The sequence below is a fragment of the Macaca fascicularis genome, chromosome 4, assembly GCF_037993035.2.
Source record: "Macaca fascicularis isolate 582-1 chromosome 4, T2T-MFA8v1.1".
Classification (NCBI taxonomy): domain Eukaryota; kingdom Metazoa; phylum Chordata; class Mammalia; order Primates; family Cercopithecidae; genus Macaca; species Macaca fascicularis.
In genome coordinates, this window is record NC_088378.1 from 145,309,408 (window position 1) to 145,332,587 (window position 23,180).

The 23,180-nt window shown below is 41.2% G+C and overlaps 6 protein-coding genes across 6 annotated transcripts; 2 read left to right on the plus strand and 4 right to left on the minus strand.

The window, feature by feature from the left end:
• Window positions 1-3,015: 3,015 nt before the first annotated feature.
• LOC107129595 (histone H4) lies at window positions 3,016-3,402 on the minus strand. Its single transcript, XM_015449771.3, has one exon. It carries the CDS (start codon window positions 3,367-3,369, stop codon window positions 3,058-3,060), a length of 312 nt encoding a protein of 103 aa, XP_015305257.1. The 5' UTR covers window positions 3,370-3,402; the 3' UTR covers window positions 3,016-3,057.
• A 7,424-nt stretch (window positions 3,403-10,826) lies between these two features.
• Window positions 10,827-11,284, minus strand: LOC107129594 (histone H2B type 1-M). The gene has a single exon (XM_015449770.3). It carries the CDS (start codon window positions 11,262-11,264, stop codon window positions 10,884-10,886), a length of 381 nt encoding a protein of 126 aa, XP_015305256.1. The 5' UTR covers window positions 11,265-11,284; the 3' UTR covers window positions 10,827-10,883.
• Window positions 11,285-11,527: 243 nt separating this feature from the next.
• Window positions 11,528-12,080, plus strand: LOC102118091 (histone H2A type 1-J). Its single transcript, XM_005553740.4, has one exon. It carries the CDS (start codon window positions 11,563-11,565, stop codon window positions 11,947-11,949), a length of 387 nt encoding a protein of 128 aa, XP_005553797.1. The 5' UTR covers window positions 11,528-11,562; the 3' UTR covers window positions 11,950-12,080.
• A 3,317-nt stretch (window positions 12,081-15,397) lies between these two features.
• LOC102118097 (histone H2A type 1) lies at window positions 15,398-18,115 on the minus strand. Its single transcript, XM_015449763.4, has one exon. The coding sequence runs from the start codon at window positions 18,078-18,080 to the stop codon at window positions 17,688-17,690; it is 393 nt and encodes a 130-aa protein (XP_015305249.1). The 5' UTR covers window positions 18,081-18,115; the 3' UTR covers window positions 15,398-17,687.
• LOC102117721 (histone H3.1) lies at window positions 15,398-18,115 on the minus strand. Its single transcript, XM_074038675.1, has one exon. It carries the CDS (start codon window positions 16,182-16,184, stop codon window positions 15,774-15,776), a length of 411 nt encoding a protein of 136 aa, XP_073894776.1. The 5' UTR covers window positions 16,185-18,115; the 3' UTR covers window positions 15,398-15,773.
• A 244-nt stretch (window positions 18,116-18,359) lies between these two features.
• On the plus strand, window positions 18,360-20,760 carry LOC102117144 (histone H2B type 1-C/E/F/G/I). Its single transcript, XM_015449769.4, has one exon. The coding sequence runs from the start codon at window positions 18,382-18,384 to the stop codon at window positions 18,760-18,762; it is 381 nt and encodes a 126-aa protein (XP_015305255.2). The 5' UTR covers window positions 18,360-18,381; the 3' UTR covers window positions 18,763-20,760.
• Window positions 20,761-23,180: the final 2,420 nt, after the last annotated feature.

Consider the following 23,180-nt stretch of genomic DNA (forward strand, 5'->3'; position numbering starts at 1 on the left):
ATTCATCTGGCATTGGATACTTGATTTATTGAAAGAGCTTTATAAGTTTAAATTCATAAATGAAATCCAGTGAGTAAAGTTTTTTTTTTTTTTTTTTTTGGTGAGGCTCAGTCACTCGTTATGATCATGAAAATGATGGATGTGTAATTGGTGATATCAAAAGATCTGGAAGGACAATAATAGTGGCATTGATTCAGTTAAAGCAAAAGTACAAAACTTTGTAGTCCAAGTAATTACCATAGGGGAATTTAAATTATAGTTTTTTTTTTTAACTTGAAGTTTTGTTAAGGGAAAAATATTGTATTTTACATGAAAAACAGTTTTAAATCCCAAAAATTTGTCAGATCTGGAATTGCTACATGGGCCTAAATAAATTTTTTGGATATAAATGATAACGTTTCTCTTTAAGATGTAAAAAATAATATATATATTTTAACTATGTATATCTGTGTGTGTGTGTATGTATATATATATATATATTTTTTTTTGAGACAGAGCGTTACTCTGTCACCCAGGCTGGAGAGCAATGGCAGGATCTCCGCTCATTGCAACCTCTGCCTCCTGGGTTCAAGTGGTTCTGGTGCCTCAGTCTCCGGAGTAGCTGAGATTATACATGCAAGCCACCATGCCCAGCTAATTTTTGTGTATTTTTAGTAGAGAAGGGGTCTCAGGATGTTGTTCAGGCTGGTCTCGAACTCCTGGTCTTAAGCAATCTGACTGTCTCATCCTCCCAAAGTGTTAGGATTATAGACATGAGCCATCGCGCTGGGCCAAAAATACATTTTTAAAGTTAAGACGTAAATGTTTTATAACTTTACACCACCAAAGCGATGTGACATGGTGAAAAATTTAAGCACAGTCATAAGAAGCAGATTATTTGCAATCAAATCTGTAACAATCATATTCTAGTCGTGGGATCTTGGGGTGAGGTGCATATGCTTAGTCTCTAAGCCTCTGTATTTTTGTAAACAATTATGTGATGATGATAAAAATAGTTCCTAGCTCTAAGGGTTGTTGTAAGGATTAAATGAGTTGGGCCAGGTGGCTCATGCCTGTAATCTCCACTTTTAAGGAGGTAGATGTGGGAGGACAGCTTGAGCCCAGGAGTTGGAGACCTGCCTAAGCCATGTAGTGAAACCCTGTTTACCACAAAAAGTTTAAAAAAAAAAAAAAAAAAAGACAAAGAATAAGTGTAAATGAATTGGTAAATAAAAAGCACTTAGGACACTGACAATAGTTTGTTTAGTGTGAAACACTTAGCATTACTCATTTATGCCAGGCCCATAACCCGTAATTGCATCTGACCATCATCCCTGGGTAAGAGCAATCTTTTTTTGTGTGTGTGTGACACTCTTGTCACCCAGTCTGGAGGGCAGAGGCGTGATCTCGGTTTACTGGAACCTCTGAGTCCCAGGTTTAAGCGATTCTCAGCCTCAGCCTCTCGCGTAGCTGGGATTACAAGCGTGCGCCACCACGCCTGGCTAATTTTTTGTATTTTTAGTAGAGATGGGGTTTCACCATGTAGGCCAGAATGGTCTCCAACTCCTGGCCTAAATCTATCTGCCAGCCTTGGCCTCCAAAATTGCTGGGATTACAGGCATGACACCAGGCCCAGACAGCAACATTTTCTAACAGCCACATTTTAGTATTCTAGATTCAGCCAGCAATTGTGTAATCAAATCTTTGTCTATTATGAAGCCATAGGAAAGACCTGTGTCAAGGGCATTTTTTCACACAGTTTTTGCCAGTGGAGACATCTTCATTATTCCTATAGTATCCTATCTTTTTAACTCTGTGTGGTAAATGAACTCTGTGTGGTAAATGAAAGGCAAGATCCTTCCCTATCCTTATGAGGATGACTACAGCATGACTGGATAGGCTTGCTATGATTTTTATCTTTCCCTGTGTTCTCACTACCGTTTTATTAATCTCAGTTCTTTTTTACAGGGTATCACAGAATTTAGCAGAAAGAGATCCAGCCATGTAGACCAGAGATTTGTCTAAGTGACAGCATGTAAGAATCAGGAAGGAAAATTTTCTGTTTAAATACTAACAGTTTCTTTCCTTAATGCAATTATTATTTTTTAAATCTAACCTACAAGGTGATGGTGTCCTTAAACCAATTAAATCAGAATCTCGGGTTGGATAACCTCAAATATGACTTATTAGCACTTCCCATTAATCACTGCTCCTTCAGGCCTTTAAATTTACTTAGGAATCTCACTTTTAATACCATCTTATCAACTTCAATTGTAAATAAGAGAACACTCAAAGGCTGAGGAATTCTCAGCGGTAAAGCTCTGACCCACGTTCAGTAACAAAGGGTAAGTTAGTCTTTGTTGTGATCATTCTTTGTTGTACTGAGTAGCTACATATTTCTACTCAAGGATTCAAATTCTCACTTTTCTCAAGAATTGGGCCAAAACCGATAAACTAAACTTATTTACGGTTCACGGATTAAAGGTTGTTGCATAAGAAGGTCTTGTGTTCAGCAGTTGGATTTACAGTGCCAGAAACATGTAACAACTGCTTGACTTTCTTCCCCAGCTATACTTCGAAAATTGGCACTTAAATATAACTAACTTTAAAACCTCAACAAGAGTATCGTGGCCATGTGTGGTGGCTCACTCCTGTAATGCCAACACTAGGTATAGGCGAGACAATTATTTGAGGCCAGGATATTGAAATTAGCCTGGGAAACATACGCAGACCTGGTCTTTGGAAAAACAGCGTTGCGTGGTGGCGCGCGCGAGGTTCCAGCTAATCGGGAGGCTACAGTGAGCCATGACACTGCACTACGGTCTGCGCGACACCCCATGTCAGTAAGCCCTGGAACACCTGAAAGAAGCTGTGTTGAGTATTGTATTTACTGGTACTGGAAAGCTATTAGTGACTGATACCTACTTACAGCGACTAGGGAGGGACGCATGCTCCGATAGGGCAAACTCAGCAGGTGCGGACAAACAGTAAACAGAATCTGGGCAAACAAGCATCACGGCTCCTCAACTGAGAAAGTGGGGGCCCTGAAAAGGGCCTTTTCTTGGTAGAGTAGGACGCTTAACCGCCGAAACCGTAGAGGGTGCGACCCTGGCGCTTCAGCGCGTAAACCACATCCATGGCGGTGACCGTCTTGCGCTTGGCGTGCTCCGTGTAGGTCACAGCGTCCCGGATCACGTTCTCCAGGAAGACTTTCAGCACCCCACGGGTCTCCTCGTAGATGAGGCCAGAGATGCGCTTCACGCCGCCGCGGCGAGCAAGGCGCCGGATGGCCGGCTTGGTGATGCCCTGGATATTGTCACGCAGCACCTTGCGGTGGCGCTTAGCGCCGCCTTTGCCAAGACCCTTCCCGCCTTTGCCGCGGCCAGACATGACGAGCAAGACGAGTCGTACACAACGCCTTGTGAGGACTCTGGTCTGAGGCAGCGCCTTTATAAGACAGTTGGCGGACCGAACTGAGAACCTGAAAGAAGTCGGCGGGAAGTCCCGCCCCGGTGAGGGAGGGGAAATCGAAAGGGCCAAACCGAAATAGGGAAAAAAGGCGAGCTTCTTGTTTCCGTGTTCTGAATTTTGTAATGTGCAAACTATTTTGTTACCACGTTATAAGGCTTTAAAAAATTGCTTTTGAACGCAGAAGATATACATCAACACTGTGGGCAATACAAAAAAGTGACCGGGCTCGGTGGCTCACGTCTGTGATCCCACCATTTTAGGAGGCAAAGGTGGGAGTGTACCTGGACGTCAGGAGTTTGAGATCAGCGTGAGCAAAATAGTGAGACCCCCATCTCTACCAAGAAAACAATTAAATTAAATTAAAACATTAGCCCAGCGTGGTAGCACTTACACTTTAGGAGACCCTCTTTTTTTATATATTCATATTTAAAAAAAAAAAAAAAACCAGTACACTAACAACAGCCTGTTATCCCCATTTTCCCATCACACAAAGAGCTCTACTCCTAGCTAATAAGATATTTTGGTGAGCAGATAAATGCACATTTTTTTCCTACAATATGTATGCAGTATATGGCATTTTACAACTTCGCGCTGTTATTTTAATCAATTTCCCTTATCTAAAGAGTTTACAAAAAGTGATTTTAATGTCTGCTTATTATTTCTCCTGCTGAATTCTCCCTACTAAAGTGTTAACCAATTCCCTAGGAATTTATTAATCAACAAGATTTTTTAAATAATTCATCTTCTCCCTGCTGATTAAGTACCACCTTTAATATTATACATACTCGGAACTATTACCAAAATTCTATTCTGTCTATAATTTAATCAAGATGGTTTGCAAAAGGGAATCTTTGTTCACAGTTAAAAGTTTAGAAAATTCACATTAGGAAAATTTTTAAAAGCAGTAATTTATATCTCCTTAATATTCCATCATAGGAATTTTCTAGGTCCACTTTAACAATATTTCTAGTATTTAGCAAAATGTGCTTTCTAATTTTCTTTTTCCTATTTTAAAGGAGAACTGTACAAAATTTACTTCCTGAGGAAAATGTAGAATTGAAGTGTTTTGTCACAAAGGATGCAGATTTTAAGGTATTTTGATGACTGTTACTACATTTTCCTCAAAAGTTTTATTCCATTCACTTTTGCCAGCAGTAACTGTTCTTGTGTATGTTTACCATCATTGAGTATTATGGTTTTTAAATTCTGTGTTACATTCAGAATTTACTTTTGGTTTTGTTGATTGAGTCTTGAGTTAATGAACTAGTTACTCAGCAAGATTTATTGATTTGTTTATAAGTAATAAATTGTCATCTTTAATATAAGCTTGTTTAGGCTGGGTGTGGAGGCTCATGCCTGTAATCCCAGCACTTAGAGAGGCCAAGGCAGGCAGATCACTTAAGGTCAGGACTTCGAGAGCAACCTGGCCAACATGGTGAAACCCTGTCTTTACTAAAAATATAAAAATTAACAGGGCATGGTGTCACACGTCTGTAATATCAGCTACTCAGGAGGCTGAGGCAGGAGAATCTCTTGAACCTGGGAGGCAGCGGTTACAGTAAGCTGAAATTACACCACAGCACTCCAGGCTGGACAACCAAGCAAGATTCCATCTCAAAAAAAAAAAAAGGAAAAGAAAACAAAAGAAAAAAGAAACCTATAAACTTTATTTTTTCCTGTAAAAACTGGCCACAAAGAAATTATTTAACTTACTTTGTTTGACTGTAAGTTGTAAGACCACCATTCCATGTACAAAAGAAATACTGCACAGACAGCCCAAGAATCTAGACAGGCCTGGCTGGATTTCCCCACTCAGTCTCTTAGCATTAGATCATACTCCTTATGTCCAATCATATTTCTACATAGGTATCCATACTTTGTTGAACCTAAGCATAAAAATGGACAATTTCCCCTGTATTTTTAGGTCTTCATTCTGAAGGCTCCTGTGTACATGTTAAATAAATGTGTATGCCTTTTCTTCTATTAATCTGCCTCTTGACAGGATTTTCAGTGAAGCTTCAGAGTACAAAGGGAAAGCTTTCCCTCGGCCCCAACAAGTTCAATCATACGGTCAAGGATTCAATCAATCCTGCCTACATAATGAAACCCTCATAAAAGCTCTGAATACCAAGGTCAGTAAGTTTATTGGTTTGTGAACACATAGATATCCTAGGGAGGTGATTGCTGCTTCCACATAGAGATGGCACAGAAGCTTTGCTTTCAGGACCCTTCCAAGACTTGCCCTATGTGTCTCTTCATCTGACTGGTCCTGATTTGTATTCTTTACGATAAAACTATAATCATAAGGATAGCACTTTTTATATTCTATGAGTCATTCTAGCAAATTATTCAACATGAAGGGGTAGTGGGAATCCCTGGATTTGAAGCCAGTTGCTCAGAAGAGCAAGTGGCCTGGGAACCCCACTTGCAGCTGGTGTCTGAAGTTGGGATAGTCTTGTTGGGAAATGTGCCCTTTAACTGGTGAGGTCCAGCTAACTCCAAATAATTAGTGCCTGAATTGAACTGTAGTAAATCAGTTGGTGTCCAAATAATTAGAAAGCAATTCATGTACGTAGTTAAAAATTTAGGAAATTCAGATTAGGGAAACTGAAAAATATAAATCACAGTCCAAAGATTATCCTATTAACTTTATGATATCTATCTATTGAAATAGTCATCTTTTCACATATTTAATATTTTTTACATGCATGGATACACTGTGAAATTCTTTTAACTCTAAAGAAACTGTAATCCTGACACAATTTAAAATGTAATTTCTTTGTTTTTCAGTGTTCTCATGTAGATATTTACTTTGGAGAATAGTGAGGAACTCAGCCTCTGCAATGGAACAAACCTAGACTTAAATTGTGACTTCATTGCAGACACTTTTGCTGTTTAAGTCTTAATTTCCTCATCTTTATAATGAGAGTAAAGACAATAAGAGTTACTCCACAGGAAGCTGTAGGAAATAATGGAGATAATTGAGCAAAATGGCTAGACTAGCTTAGTAAGATCTCACTAGTCATACATATATAATTTATATGTATTATTTATTGATTAATATTTTACTGATATTCAATTACTTAACTTTTTGTATAGATTTAAATTCACATTTATGCTATTTGCACTAGTCCAAATAAAGTACTTAACAATTCTTATGTCATTTACATTTCTAATATATTTGAATAAAGGGTTAGAGTTTTATGTTTTGATATAACTTCTAAAACAGCTATTAGAAGATATTAATAGCTAAAATAAAAATAAAATATAATCAAATGAAGACTTTTTTTTTTTTTGAGACGGAGTCTCACTCTGTTGCCCAGGCTGGAGTGCAATGGCTGGATCTCAGCTCACTGCAACCTCTGCCTCCCTGGTGCAAGCGATTCTCCTGCCTCAACCTCCTAAGTAGCTGGGATTACAGGTGCGTACCACCAGGCCCCGCTAATTTTTTTGTATTTTTAGTAGAGATAGGGTTTCACCATGTTGGTCAGGCTGGTCTCAAACTCCTGACCTCATGATCCACCCACCTCAGCTTCCCAAAGTGCGGGGATTACAGGCATGAGCCACCGTGCCTGGCTGAAGACTCTTTTTGAGGCGGGTTCTTCATTTCCCACTTCGAACATCATCACAATAACAATAAAGAGAATATGTTTATACATACAGTTAAAATCAAGACATACATTCATATCATAAATCAGATTTAAGATATGAAAGAAAAACATTGGAAAATCAAGAAGATAAGAGAGTAGAAAGTTTGTCAAAGTATGTCATTAATTTTGTCAGGAAGACCTGGTTTTCCTGGAAGCCTCATGTGGGAGGAAAAAATTATTTTCTCTCTACACTTCTGAGTTCTCAGCTAGAGCTCTTGTGACAAAAGACACATTAAGAAGAAAAAAACAAACAAGTTTATTAACATGTGTACAGCACATGTCACAAGTGGGAGTACCTAGAAATGAGTAATTAAAAATGTGACTTAAAACTCCAGTTTATATACAGCATCTTTAATAAGATCAATAAGTTTTTAGAGAAATTAAAAGACAAAGGAAAAGGATTTTGAGTCTGTAGGAGTAACAAATTGTGGGAAGGCAAATGTATAGTAAACTAATGGTAGATAAAGGCTGGTTAGTAAAGTTGTTATGCAGATTGCTCTGGTGCCCTCTCTAGGCTGACGAGTCCTCTCTGGTGATTATTTTTTGTCCTCTCTGGTAGAGAGAGGAGAAGCGACACTTCTGCACATTTATGTCCTGCTTTTAGGCAAATAGGGAGAGGGCAGAGTTTTCTTGTATCTGCTTCTTCTCAGTGGCCCTCAACTCAAATAATCTTTATGTCAGTGTGGTATATTTTGGGGTGGTGTGTCATGCCACCCTTCACTCAGAAAAAGCTAATCTCTACCGGAAAAGAGAATCCAGGCCGGGCGCAGTGGCTCACACCTGTAATCCCAGTACTTTGCGAGGCCGAGGCGGGCAGATCACGAGGTTGGGAGATTGAGACCATCCTAGCTAACACGATGAAACCTCGTCTCTGCTAGAAATGCAAAAAAATTAGCGGGGCGTGGTGGCGGGAGCCTGTAGTCCCAGCTACTCGTGAGGCTGAGGCAGAATGGCGTGAACCCGGGAGGCAGAGCTTGCAGCAGTGAGCCGAGATCACGCCACTGCACTCCAGTGTGGGTGACAGAGCGAGACTCCGTCTCAAAAAAAAAAAAAAAAAAAAATGGGGCAAGGCATAGTGGCTCACACCTGTAATCCCAACATTTTGGAAGGCCGAGGAAAGAGGATCACTTGAGCACAGAAGTTTGAAAACAGCCGCAGCAACATGGTGAAACACTGTCTCCACCAAAAAAGATACAAACATTAGCTGGGCGTGGTGGCCTGTGCCTGTAGTCCCAGCAACCCAGGAGGCTGAGTTGGGAGGATTGATTGGGCTTGGGGAAGCCAAGGTGCAGTGAGCGGTGATTGTGCCACTGCACTCCAGCCTGGGCAACAGAGTGAGACCTTGTCTCAAAAATAATAATAATAAACAATTTTGCCAAGATTTCTGGAAAGTATTTTCCTACTTTTTTTCTTTTCTTTTCTTTTAGGTGTAGTCTTGCTCTGTCGCCAGGCTGGAGTGCAGTGGTGTGATACCAGCTCACTGCAGCCTCTGCCTCCTGGATTCAAGCAATTCTTCTGCCTCAGCCTCCCAAGAAACTGGGATTACAGGAGCATGCCACCACACTCTACTAATCGTTGTATTTCTGTAGAGATGAGGTTTCACCATATTAGCCCGGCTGAACTCAAACTTCTGACCTCAAGTAATCCACCTGCCTCAACCTTCCAAATTTCTGGGATTTACAGGCATGAGCCACCACACTCAGCCTAATTTTTTAAAAAAATCTTTTGAGCTTTTTTTCTAACATGATACTCATGTATCAAGAATAGATGCTTCATCTAATGAGATTGTATTGTTGGGGCTCAGAAACCGATTCCCCAAAATATGGAGTTTTGACATACTGAACTGAAGAAAAATCCTGAAGGTCTTTCTGAACTTCCTCCTATTCCTGTCTCTCATTTCTCTATCTGAAATAACAAAATGAAGTTGTTCTCTGAAATTCCCTTAGCTCTCTAAAGTATAGACCTGCTAAAGAAGAAAGCAATTACCTCTGGTCCCTTCTCTGAGTCTTCCTTAACTGAAAACTCATATTGCAAGAAGACTGAAGTCTGTCAACACACTGAGACAAACCTTTGTCACAAACCGTTGTCTGGTCTGTGGGCCAAACAGACTTTGTCCTAGGCTGTTATATGTTATTCAAGTCTATTGAATTCCCCTAAAAATCACTTAATACCCTCTAAAATAATCCACAGTTACCCATCTCCCTTTTCCCTAAGAAAAAGGGTATGTAATTATCTCTATTCTATTGCTTGGGGCATGGGGGGGAGGGGGAGGCAGTAATCACTGATTCTCCCCTATGCACATTAATAAATGTGTATGCTTTTTCTCCTATTAATCTGCCTTTTGTATGTTGATTTTTCACCAAACCTTCAGAGGACAAAGGGGAAGTTTTCCTTTGGATTCTACAGTTTCAATAGACAACCAAAAGTAAAAGTTAGGAATTATGTAAATATGCTTCACTCTTTGAACATATTATTCTTACTTATTCCATTAACATTTATATGTCTTTGCTAACATTATGATAATTTATTGAATAGAATCCTAAATTGGAAATTCCTAGCATAAATCACACATGTGTTAGAAAATATTTTTCAGGTTGGGTTTCTTTAAAGAAGTGTGAGGATTCAAAGGCTCTGGAAAAGCAATCTCAGTGCAGATGCCTTTTTAATCTTTACAGGTATGAGTTTTCTCACAATTTTAAAAATTGATTTAAGCATAACTAGAATATTTCTGGCAATTTAATTATAACACATGTACAGAACACTCACTAAGTATTCACAGTAATATTAAGAGCAATTATTTTTTCCAGTTCATTTTCTTTGATTTACCTGATTTATTTATTTATTTATTTATTTATTTATTTAGAGATAGAGGCTTGCTCTGTTTACCAGGCTACAGTGCAGTGGCACAATCACTGCTAGGCTCACTGCAACACATCTGCGGGTTCAAGCGATTCTCCTGCCTCAGCCTCCTGAGAAGCTGGTATTACAGGCACGTGCCACCATGCCCGGCTAATTTTTGTATTTTTGGTACAGACGGGGTTTCTCCATGTTGGCCAGGCTGGTCTCAAACTCCTGATCTCAAGTGGTCCGCCCGCCTCGGACTCCCAAAGTGCTGGGATTACAGGCGTAAGCCACCGCGCCTGGTCTAACCCTCCACATATTGATTTATGACTTTACCTATAACTTCTGCTTCCCTAAAATGTATAAAACAGTTGCATTCTGACTGCCTCAGAACCACTTTCTCATGGTCTTGGGGGGTTGTCTTCCCTAAGCCACGGTCACTCATACTTGCTAATAATCCTCTAAAATATTTTGGGCTGGGCGTGGAGGCTGACACCTGTGATCCCAACACCTTGGGAGGAGGCAAGTGTATATCACCTAAGGTCAGGAGTTCGAGACCTGTCTGACCAACATGGCGAAACTCCCTATCTACTAAAAATACAAAAATTAGCAAGGCATGGTGCCACACGCCTGTGGTCCCAGCAACTCGGGAGCCTGAGGCAGAAGAATCGCTTGAACCCGGAAGGTGGAGATTTCAGTGAACCGAAATCGTGCCATTGCACTCCAGGCTGGGCAACAGAGTGGGACTCCACCTCAAAAAAAAAAAAAAAAAAAAAAAAACACATGTATGTGTACATTTATATGCACGAAGCGAGTCCTAAAAAGGGTACCCAAGGGGAGACAAGCTAACAGCGAACTGGCTCTTTCTTGAGAAACGTGGACGGCTCTGAAAAGAGCCTTTGGAGTGTGGGTCAGAGCGGACCTGTAACTGCAGCGAGGGGCTCACTTGGAGCTGGTATACTTGGTGACGGCCTTGGTGCCCTCCGACACGGCATGCTTGGCCAACTCCCCGGGCAGCAGTAGGCGCACGGCCGTCTGAATCTCCCTCGAAGTGATGGTCGAGCGCTTGTTATAATGCGCCAGGCGTGACGCTTCTCCGGCGATACGCTCGAAGATGTCGTTGACAAAGGAGTTCATAATCCCCATAGCCTTGGAGGAAATGCCGGTGTCGGGGTGCACTTGCTTCAGCACCTTGTACACGTACACGGAGTAGCTCTCCTTGCGGCTGCGTTTCCGCTTCTTGCCATCCTTCTTCTGAGCCTTGTTAATGGCCTTCTTGGAGCCCTTTTTAGAGGCTGGAGCAGATTTTAGTGGTTCAGGCATGGTGAAAAACGGAAGACAACAATCCTAGGGCTGTTTCGTCCTCTTTATTTAAACGCTATTATGCAAATTAGGAGTAGAATAGGTCACTGCTTATTGGTGGTTATCCTTGGATGACGTCGGATGCCAGTTTTGCCCAATCAAAATAGGTATCCTGCATAATTGAGTCCTATTGGTCTAAATAAAAATAAAACGTTAGCCAATCGAACAGCTTCCTTTTCGCGCCCAGTAGAGGCTATAAAAACCGCGTTTTTCTACTTTCGTTTGTCCTTTTTAACTGTATAGATACAGGCCTTTTGCCATGTCTGGGCGTGGTAAGCAGGGAGGCAAAGCTCGCGCCAAGGCCAAGACCCGCTCTTCTCGGGCCGGGCTTCAGTTTCCCGTGGGCCGAGTGCACCGCCTGCTCCGCAAAGGCAACTATGCCGAGCGGGTCGGGGCTGGGGCACCGGTGTACCTGGCTGCGGTGCTGGAGTACCTGACCGCCGAGATCCTGGAGCTGGCTGGCAACGCGGCCCGCGACAACAAGAAGACTCGCATCATCCCGCGTCACCTCCAGCTGGCCATCCGCAACGACGAGGAGCTCAACAAACTGCTGGGCAAAGTCACCATCGCACAGGGTGGTGTTCTGCCCAACATCCAGGCCGTGCTGCTGCCAAAGAAGACCGAGAGCCACCACAAAACTAAGTAAAGACCGAGTTGAAAAGCGTATAGAAACAAAGGCTCTTTTCAGAGCCACTTTAATAATCATAAAAAGATGACACGAGTCCGTTTTCAGCTGCTTCACCACTCGACAACACACTCATGACGTTTCCGTTTTAATTTTAACCTCTCTGTGTACGTTGCCAGAATTTTAAGATTTTTTTTTTAAGTCCTTAATGTAGGTATTAACAAGGTACCTTTGCTAACATCTATTTTCAGGGATTTTGCCTTGGTGGCCAGGTTGGTCTCAGACACATGACCTCAGGTAATCCACCCGCCTAGGCCTCCCAAAGTGCTGGGATTAACAGGCGTGAGCCACTGTCCCAGGCCAGTTTGTAGTATCTTAAAGGCATTTTACTGGGACACAACTTTGACAAAAATCAGCATCTTACTGGGAGTTACATAGTAGATACTGGTGGGATTTTATTTATGATTCTGGGAAACTGGGCTGTAAGGAATGTAGTATAGTACTCAGTTTTTAATATGCTTACTAGGAAAAGTATATGGATTGCTACTAGACATATTTCTCTAGAGTTTCATAGTCTCTAGATTGGAAACGGTAGAGTTCTCAGCCCTATTTCCTGGCCTCTAGGAAAGGAGCTACTTGATGGGTATGTTTAAACAAAAACATGAAGTTTTATGTTTACCAATGTATACACTTGTCATGTTTTATTTTGTTTTCTATTTTTAATTTTGGCACTTACAAGAGTTTGGAATACAAAAAGAAAATTGGCCTTAGAAGCCTTCCAATTAAGGGTCTTTCAAACATACACATATTCTGTAGTGACCCAATAATTACATGTACATATGTTAGGGTACTGCTGAAATAACATGTTAAAAAATAATAGTTAACTTCATTGTATGTGCTCTGATATTTTTGTTTAATTCTGTATGTAATTAACCTTTTCGTACCTGAGTGTTATGTTACAAACGTATCCTGTAAACACTGCTACAATTAGTAAGTGAGTTAAATACTTAGTAACTGCCGGATAAGTAGATGGTCAAGCATAGTAGTCCAAGGTGGTGATGACTGACAGTAAGGATGGTTCTGAATACTTAAGTTGATTCCAAGAGCACTAATGGGTGAATACCTACACTCAGAAAAAATATCTCTTCTGAGAAAAGCCAAAGGCTATTTTGAGAATAGTGAGGTCAGTTCCTCATGTTATCTTTTTTTTTTTTTTTAAGACAGGGTCTCGCTTTGTCACCCAGGCCGGAGGACAGTGATACGATCTCGGTTCATTGCAACCTTCCACTTCTGGGCACAAGCGATTCTCCCACCGCAGCCTCCTGAGTATCTGGGACTACAGGCGCACACCACCACGCCCGACTAATTTTTTTATTTTTTGGAGATATGGGGTTTCGCCACATTGCCCAGGCTGGTTTTCAACTCCTGGACTCAAGCGATCCACCCACCTCGGCCTCCTAAAGTGCTTGGATTACAGGCATGAGCCACCGCACCCGGCCTGTTGTCCATATTACTGTATGGGCATGTCAAGGTCCTTTTATTTTGGGCCTTGAAAAGGATTGTTATGCCACTTATGAGTTTTGCCATCTCAGGAAATTCAGACACAAGAATTATGTCCTTTTTTAAATTTATTTTTTATTTGTTTGTTTTGCGTTTTTGAGATGGAGTCTCCCTATGTCGCCCAGGCTGGACTGCAGTGGCGCGATCTCGGCTCATAGCAACCTCCACCTCCCGCGTTCAAGCGAGTCTCTTGCCTCAGCCTCCCAGTAGCTGGGACTACAGGCACATGCCACCACACCTCGCTAAATTTTTTGTATTTTTAGTAAAGACGGGGTTTTACCATGTTGGTCAGGCTGGTCACGACCTCCTGACAAACGAGCTTAGTTGGATGGTTACCAGACTATTGTAATTTAGTGCATGGAGTGTTTTGAAAAGACACAGAGTATTCATTTCCACATAACTAGAACTACTCACGTCCCCTGAATAAATAATTCCTCATGTAATCATAACTGGAAATTTAACTGGGAGTATATTGGCTGCATATCTCCAGGAAAGGATGCCCTACCCAGCCAGCAAGAGTATTGATTAGTGAGCCCTTCCTGATTTATTACTAGCTGTTAGTTTCCCAGCACAGAAAGAAGGAATTCACTACTTACACACTCAACAATACCCATCAGTTTAGCAGTTGGCCCCACTTAAGTGTCCCAGAGGCATTGCTTCTCTCCAAAATAGTGTATCTTCCTTTCCAGAAGAAAGCTAATTTCTGAGAGGGGAACACTCTATTTTGTTTTGCTTAGGGTGTTGATTCCAATTAAAAGTATTAAAGCATTATTTTAATTTGTAAAATATTAATCATAAATTACTTATCGTTCTAAATTCCATATATGTGGAAATAATGAAATCATGAACCCACATACAAGAAGATGTGGATGAGCAGATTGTGAATGTTGCAGTAGTGATCTTGATATTGAATTTCCAAAAAAGTGTATTAAGAATGTAACCAATTCTAATAACTGAAGATACATAAATAGCCAACTGAAACAAGAGAGTTAAAACTGCTTTTTAAAACTCAGTGTAAAAATACTATGATCTTTCCACTTACATCCTTCACAAGCTAAGCTAAGGAGAGACAGAGATGATAACACACATACACAAGCCAACTTGCCAGGGAAAGTCTTGAATACTTGTAAGAATGCTAGAGAGCTCACAGAAGAAAAGTTATAGAAATCTAGCATTCTAAATACAAGAATGGATGAGGTAAGGGCTTTCATGGCCCACAAGAAGCTGATTTCAGCACATCTAGCAAGCTGATGTATTTCTTTCATTTGAGATTTTCCATGTGGTTATCTTTCCTTACTATTATATAGCCATGCATTCATTCATTTATCCAACAAATACTGATCAAAAGCTCCTATATTATTGGAGATATGCCAGTAAACAAAAGTTCCTCCTCTCATGAGCCCGTATTTTAGAACACACAGGCAATACATCAACAAACTATTGTACAGCATATAGTGACAAATCCTAGGGTGAAAAAATTAGGTGGGGATTATACAGATTTTATTTAGTCATACAAAGCCTCAATGAGAAGGTAACATTTAAGTAAGACTCAAGTATTTTATCCTGTGCTCAAAAAAATTACCACAGAATTCCCTACAAGGCAGTGTTAATTTTGGATACTCCTGACAGTTCAAAGTTTTAGCCACTGTCAGAAGTCAGATAAAACACTTTCTCTCATACACATATTTTTATATGGGGCTTCAAAGGGAATTTTCTCTGGCGGGCTTTCTCCAGACGACTTTTAATCCCCAAACCATCTGTCATTAACTACACTTAAGAGATTTAAGCAGGCCCAAAATTCGACTTGAAAATTTCAAAAACAACACTGCTTAGGAAACGGGAGGCGGGAGAGGGGAATGTTTTCCCTTTAGCCAGCATGAGCTACATTACCCTGAATTTTTCCAACTTCAATTCAACCTTAGTTTTATTCTTGGCGTGTTGGCAAGGAATATACACACACTACAGTATAGGTTGGCAGAAAATTAGAACCACCTTACGGTCAAAACCGGGCTGCGGAGATGGGCGGGTAACACACAAAGGAACTTTTGGCTACACCCAATGCTTGCGGAAAGCTCCCAGATTATTAAATGTTAAGATTTACAAAACTAACATTTTAACAGGGATAGGCTGAGCCTTACAAAACAGATTATATAACGTCTGGAAATGGACCCTATCTGCTATAGGCTAAACAAGTACCAGGAAGAATTCCTCAGAGAAACAGATCTTTTCAGCGCGCAAGTGGGTGGCTCTGAAAAGAGCCTTTGGGTAATCTGAGTCCTTGAGACTCAAGCCCTCTCGCCGCGGATACGACGTGCGAGCTGGATATCCTTGGGCATGATAGTCACCCTCTTGGCGTGGATGGCGCACAGGTTGGTGTCCTCAAAGAGCCCCACCAGGTAGGCCTCGCATGCCTCTTGCAGCGCCATCACCGCCGAGCTCTGAAAGCGCAGGTCGGTCTTAAAGTCCTGCGCGATCTCTCGCACCAGACGCTGAAAAGGCAACTTTCTGATCAGCAGCTCGGTGGACTTCTGGTAGCGGCGGATCTCGCGGAGAGCCACTGTACCAGGCCGGTAGCGATGGGGCTTCTTGACGCCGCCAGTGGCCGGAGCGCTCTTCCGAGCCGCCTTCGTAGCCAGCTGCTTGCGCGGAGCCTTGCCGCCGGTGGACTTACGAGCAGTCTGCTTTGTACGCGCCATTCTTTCAGAACTAGATTCAGTTAAGGACAAAGAGAAAGCTAGCCGCTTATTTATAGTGAGAGTCTAAAGCTGATTGGACAAAAAGTATGCTGAAGGCCTACCCAACAGTAAGCGGATTGGCCAAGGACTCAAATTTTTGTTGTCCACCAATTCCTCTGACAGTCTTAGCAGTTCATGGCCTCCATATTTTATTTTCTATTTTCGCTTTAGAGTTGTTCACTATACCAGTGATTTCCAGTGGAAATAAATGAGAGCAATATAAGTAATTTACATTTAGGAGCAACATTATAACAAAGCAAGAAAAAATTAACTTTTAATATTTTGCTTAATCAAAAATAGCCAACATATTTCAGTATGTTATCAAAATTAAAATTGTTAGGTATTTTACACTTTTTGGCACTAACTTTTCCAAATGCAATGTGTATTTTATATAAAATTCATGCTATGGAATTTCCAATGATCACTCTACAATTGACTAGTGGCTACAATACTGGACAAGACAGCCATATACACCTCTCCCCTCAATTGTCTATTTTTTGATCACTTAAATTTTAAAAACTTTTGTATTTTTTTAACCAAGAAAAGCTGATTCACATGTGAGAAATTCAAGGCCTAAAAATGTCAAAGAAACAACCTTATGTGAGCTTTTCGCGTTCAAAGTAATTCCATTACAGCTTAACGTATTTTTCCAATACTCTAGAAACGTAATTCATTTTCTCTTAAGTATCTATTCCATTTGTACATCCAGATCTGATTTATTAAATCAGATTAAAAACATCAAGTCAGATATTTTAAAAGTGGAATTTACCATGCTGAAACAAATTAATAGTCATCTCTCTACTAAGAAATCAATTTGTGTGGCTGGGGGTGAGAAAGCTCGAGAAATTTTAATTTCAATGAATTTTCAGAAAATGCTTCAAAGACAACTACCTGGCACCATAATTAACTGTTCTAATTAATCTAATTAGAAATTATTCTCTCAACTCAATCATTAATGTTCAAGTGCAATCTAATTATTCTGATTCGAGATCTTTCTCAGAAATAAAGAATCCAAGCCGTTGATCTAGATTTAGACTAAACGTCGAATGCTCGGTTTGTCATTCACCAAGACCAAGAATGCATTTGGCCCCAAAGCAGTCATGTTTGCTTCCAACAATCTAAAAATGGTTGAGTGTCAGTAAAACCCGACAGTGAACCATATAGAATAATATACTTGGATAATGCCAAATTAAGAAAAACCAAATCTTCTTGTGTTAAACTTAAGATGAAGGCGGTTTAATACTTTTAACGTTATCCAGGCTTTTTAAAAAGCTAATGAGATTGCCACTACCTAACCAAGTCACCGAAGACTGATGTACGTTAACCTTTGGAGTGGTTTACTAGTAGGCGAAGACGAGAAATCATATTAAAAGTAGTGCTCAGTTCTTCCACAAAATTGTAGGTGGCTCTGAAAAGAGCCTTTGGTTCCATTGGGATTGAGTTGCTGCAAACTAATCCAGCGTTCTACTTGCCCTTCGCCTTGTGGTGGCTCTCGGTCTTCTTTGGCAGCAGCACGGCCTGGATGTTGGGCAGAACACCACCCTGTGCGATGGTGACTTTACCCAGCAGTTTGTTGAGCTCCTCGTCGTTGCGGATGGCCAGCTGGAGGTGACGCGGGATGATGCGAGTCTTCTTGTTGTCGCGGGCCGCGTTGCCAGCCAGCTCCAGGATCTCGGCGGTCAGGTACTCCAGCACCGCAGCCAGGTACACCGGTGCCCCAGCCCCGACCCGCTCGGCATAGTTGCCTTTGCGGAGCAGGCGGTGCACTCGGCCCACGGGAAACTGAAGCCCGGCCCGAGAAGAGCGGGTCTTGGCCTTGGCGCGAGCTTTGCCTCCCTGCTTACCACGCCCAGACATGGCAAAAGGCCTGTATCTATACAGTTAAAAAGGACAAACGAAAGTAGAAAAACGCGGTTTTTATAGCCTCTACTGGGCGCGAAAAGGAAGCTGTTCGATTGGCTAACGTTTTATTTTTATTTAGACCAATAGGACTCAATTATGCAGGATACCTATTTTGATTGGGCAAAACTGGCATCCGACGTCATCCAAGGATAATCACCAATCAGCAGAGACCTTCCCCCCTACCTCGTCCACATAAACTATTATATAAAAAGAGGAGACCAAGTTCTTGTTTTCTTCTTACCAGTATTATTTCATCATGCCCGAGCCGGCCAAGTCTGCTCCCGCCCCGAAGAAGGGCTCCAAGAAAGCGGTGACCAAGGCCCAGAAGAAGGATGGCAAGAAGCGCAAGCGCAGCCGCAAGGAGAGCTACTCCGTGTACGTGTACAAGGTGCTGAAACAGGTCCACCCCGACACCGGCATCTCTTCTAAGGCCATGGGGATCATGAACTCCTTCGTCAACGACATCTTTGAGCGCATTGCGGGTGAGGCTTCCCGCCTGGCGCATTACAACAAGCGCTCTACTATCACCTCTAGGGAGATTCAGACGGCCGTGCGCCTGCTGCTTCCGGGGGAGCTAGCCAAGCACGCGGTGTCGGAGGGCACCAAGGCCGTCACCAAGTACACCAGCTCCAAGTAAATTCTCAAGCTCTTTGTCAAACCCAAAGGCTCTTTTCAGAGCCACTCACTATTATCTAAAGAAGAGCTGATTCGCTCTTCCGAACGCTGGGGGCGAGGGATCATAAATCATTTTGTTGGTCTATCTGCTAAATTAATTAAGCTCTTTGAAAGCCTTTTCAAGTGAAATATATATGAGGTACGTGCATATAGCTGCCAACACCATAGAGGGTCCGACTTTGGCCCTTGAGGGCATAAACTAGGTCCTTAGCAGTGTCTTGCGTTTTGCTTGTTCCGTGTAAGTCAAGCGCACCCGGGATCACGTTATCCGGAAATGCCTTGAGTATCCACGGGTTTCTAAAAAGATGAGACCAGTGAAGCGTTTGACACCGCCCGGCCAGGCGGTGGGTTTGGGATACCTGGATGTTGGCGCAGCAACTGCGGTGGCGCCCCCTTTACCCAATGCCTTCCCACAGTTGCGCAACCAGACATGATTTTAAGGCCCGACAAAAGACCCAAGGTAAAAGCCAAAAACAGCACTAGGGAAACAAGGCTGGCCTTTTTAATCATTCAGACTAAATTGGAAACTACAGGGCTGGGTGCGGTAGGCTTATGCCTGCAGACCAAGCACTTTGGGAGGTGGAGGCGTGCTGATCGCTTGAGCCCAGGAGTTCGCAACCAGCCTCGGCAACATAGCAAAACCCCGGCTCTGTAAAAAGTACAAAAATTAGCCAGGAGCGGTGGCGCGCCCCTGTTGTCCCAGCTACTTAGGGGGCTAATGTGGGAGGAGGGCTTGAGCCTGGTAGTTGGAGGTTGCAGTGAGCTGAGATCCGCACCACTGCACTCTAGCCTGGGCAATAAAGCCAGGTCTTGTCTCAAAAAAAAAAATAAATAAATAAAAAGTGATCAGTGAAAGTTAGCACCTTGCCTTCTCCTAATTGTCAATACCTGCTAGCAAAAGATGCCAAAGCAGATTTTTTAAAGTTTTTCTTGCTGTCACCCAAACCCAACTGTTTTTCGTATACTATTTACCATCAAATTTACTAACATTTTTTAAGCATCTGCTATTCACCATGGGCCAGTCATAGTATTCTGCTATAGGTATGGGAAATCCTGAATAAGTCTCCCAGACCTTAATTCTCAATCATTGCTGGTGGCCCCACAAATTGGTAGTGCTTTCATAAAGGAAAATTTGGTAATACCTGTCAAAATTTTTAAAATGAATCTATCTTTGCATCAGAAATTTCACCCCTAGGAATTTACTATTTTTGAAAATATGCAAAATAACATATACAGGGGCTTTCAGCAGTACTGTTTGTAGTGTAAGACTAGAAGCAATTTGACTGATTAGCAATAAATTACAGTACCTCATTCTATCTAGTAAAAAATAAGAAGGCTCTTTTTGTAATTATTTACTGCTTATTATGTGCCAGATAATGTCCTAAAAAGCTCTCTACATACATTAAATCATTTAGCTTTCATAACAACTTTATGATAAATTACTATTTTTATACCTGTTTTACAGATCATAAAATGGGGGTTCAGAGAGCTTGACTAAATTGCCTAAAGTGTGAAATTGTACAATAGGAAAGTTGTCAATCAAAATGAAATCACTAACGTTAAGAAAATCCTGACACACAGAACCAAGAGAGGCCGTAAAAAGAAGGTTCTCATGCTTGTATGCCTAATAACAAAAACTATCACAAAAGACGGTAAGAGCCACAACCATAAACACAGGCCATGAAAACCTTACACAAAAAAATACTTCTACAAGACCATTTGCCGAACAACTGCCTTCCCAACTTTAAACTGGCATCGCCCTTGTTATTGTAACCCTCCTCGTTTTTTTCTTTAAAAACCTTTGTCTTCCTTTACCTCCCTGAATACACATATACTTTATAGCATATGGATTCCCATTACAATGCTTTATTCCCAAATAAATATATTTTTCTTTAGAGAGCCTCTACGTTTGTTACTTAGGTTGGTAACAGGTGATAAGTAGTGAAAACATGATTCAAAACCAGAGTCTGGTTTCAGAATCCCTATTTATAACTGTAGCAGGACCAGCCACAGACAAAACCTCTCAGACACTGAGTTGTAGAAGGAAGGGCTTTATTCAGCTGGGAGCATCAGGAAGCTACTGCCTTAAAATCTGAGCTCCCTGAGTGCACAATTTCTGTCCCTTTTAAGGGCTCACAACACTAAAGATTTCATATGAAAGGGTCGTGATTGATTGAGCAATCTAGGGGATACGTGACAAGAGTTTCATGCACTGATAGTTAGAGAGAAACAGAACAGGGCAAGGAGTTTCACAATGTTCTTCTATACAATGTCTAGAATCTATGAATAACATCGGTTTGTAAGTTATGAGTTGATTTTTAACTATTAGGTTTAGGCCAGACAGACCCAGGCCCTGTTTTAGGCCTGGCGCCGGGCTGCCTGTCTTTGGTTTCACTTCCTTGTTTTTTTCTTAAATCAGGTACTGAGTGTGAAACAATATAAAACAATATAAGAAGGTCTTTCTCTTTTCTCATAACCAGTGTATACTATACGGCTTCTCCAGGTACTAATAATGGGATGATCTCCAAAATTTGCTGTAAAATGCAAAAAAAAAAGCAAGATACAGGATAATGTGCAGTAGAATTTTGTGTGTGTTTGTGTGTGTGTATAAATGTAAAATATTTTTGGAAGGATACTAGATAAATTGCTAACAGTGGTGGCCTCTGAGGAAAGAGAAAGTTGGACGTCCTAGAGACAGGGATGGATGGGATGGATGGATGATCTTTTCATTGTAACCTTTTTATGGTCTTTGAATTTTGAATCCTATGTATGTATTGTCCACCCATAAAAAAAAATAGTGTAAAGAATCACTTCATTTGATTATCAGTAAAACACACATTATAAGATGATAAATGCTACAGTAAAGATATGAATAAAAAGCCTAAGGAGCACAGAATAAATAATATTACGGGTGGGAGTGGGAAGAGTGCCAAATAGCATTCTAGGCAATAAGAAAATGGGTGTCACCTTCAAAATAGCAGAAATATTGTGGTGTGGCTAAAGTCAGGGGTAGGCAGAAGGGAGTACCCATGGGCCTGGGCAAGTAGTCTGTGACTATGCTACACCAGTGGCCTCCTGTATCATGGCAGGCTTCTCAAAATGAGGACTTCAAGATAAAACAACTAGATATAACCTGATAAGGACTTACTAAGTGAGATTCTGAAATACTATACACACAATTCCAGATGCCAATTTAACACTATTTATATAAATGTTGTTTAAATGAGCAGACTCTAAAGTTATTTGCTAATCCAGCAGTCATAGTTTTCTTTGTTGGTCAGACCATGTGGGACAAAAAGCAAAAGAAATTATATTAGTACCTTTTAGACTCTTACAAGTATTTATCACCAGTTAAAAAGAGAAATGTCAAATAGAGCATCGTTTTTTGTGGTTGTTGTGTTTTTGTTCTGTTTTTTTGAGACGGAGTCTCACTCTTGTTGTCCAGGCTGGAGTGCAATGGAGTGATCTGGGCTCACTGCAAGCTCCGCCTCCTGGGTTCAAGCAATTCTCCTGCCTCAGCCTCCTGAGTAGCTGGGATTACAGGCAGGCGCCACCATGCCCAGTTAATTTTTGTACTTTTAGTAGAGACAGGGTTTTGTCATGTTGGCCAGGCTGGTCTTGAACTCCTGACCTCAGGTGATCTGCCTGCCTCAGCTTCCCAAAGTGCTGGGATTACAGGTGTAAGCCACCGTGCCCAGCCCAAATAGAGCATTGTTACCATCACAACATATAACTAAATAAGCTAATGAATCAAAATTGCACACTGAATGGATATGTTTCTATGGGATATTCAACAGTGTCTGATATTGGACAAACCCTTTTCAAGTGATTCTCTGCAATTATATTAACTTAGAACAAACTATTTGGTGGCAGTTTTGGATACTGGTACCACTATGATCTGAATGGTTACCTCTAAATATTTATGTTGAAAACAAAAACAAAAAAAACAAAGAGTTATGTTGAAGCATAATCCCCAATGTGGTGGTATGAAGATGTGGGGCCTTTGGGAGATGAATAGGTCATAAAGATGTTGTCCTCATGAATGGGATTAGTACCCCTATAAAGAGGGAGCTTGTTCACCCCCTATACCATATGAAGTTGCAAGAAGACGCTATCTATGAAGCAGAGAGTGAGCCTCATTAGACCTAGAATATGGTGTCTCCTTGATCTTAGACTTCCTAGCCTTTAGAACTGTAAGAAGTAAATTCCTGTTACTTGTTAGTCACCTAGTTTAGTATATTTCGTTACAGTGGCCCAAACAAACTAAGATGCAAAACCCCATATTGAACAGGAAAGAGAAAATCTAACACATCAGATCACATCCTTTGACTATCTTTGTGAAGAGACCATGCCCTTACTTTTTTTTTTTTTTTTTTTTTT

Excerpts from the sequence above, each read along its gene's own strand:
- LOC107129595 (XM_015449771.3), bottom strand. The coding sequence starts at position 3,369 with ATGTCTGGCCGCGGCAAAGGCGGGAAGGGTCTTGGCAAAGGCGGCGCT.
- LOC107129594 (XM_015449770.3), bottom strand. The coding sequence starts at position 11,264 with ATGCCTGAACCACTAAAATCTGCTCCAGCCTCTAAAAAGGGCTCCAAG.
- LOC102118091 (XM_005553740.4), top strand. The coding sequence starts at position 11,563 with ATGTCTGGGCGTGGTAAGCAGGGAGGCAAAGCTCGCGCCAAGGCCAAG.
- LOC102117721 (XM_074038675.1), bottom strand. The coding sequence starts at position 16,184 with ATGGCGCGTACAAAGCAGACTGCTCGTAAGTCCACCGGCGGCAAGGCT.
- LOC102118097 (XM_015449763.4), bottom strand. The coding sequence starts at position 18,080 with ATGTCTGGGCGTGGTAAGCAGGGAGGCAAAGCTCGCGCCAAGGCCAAG.
- LOC102117144 (XM_015449769.4), top strand. The coding sequence starts at position 18,382 with ATGCCCGAGCCGGCCAAGTCTGCTCCCGCCCCGAAGAAGGGCTCCAAG.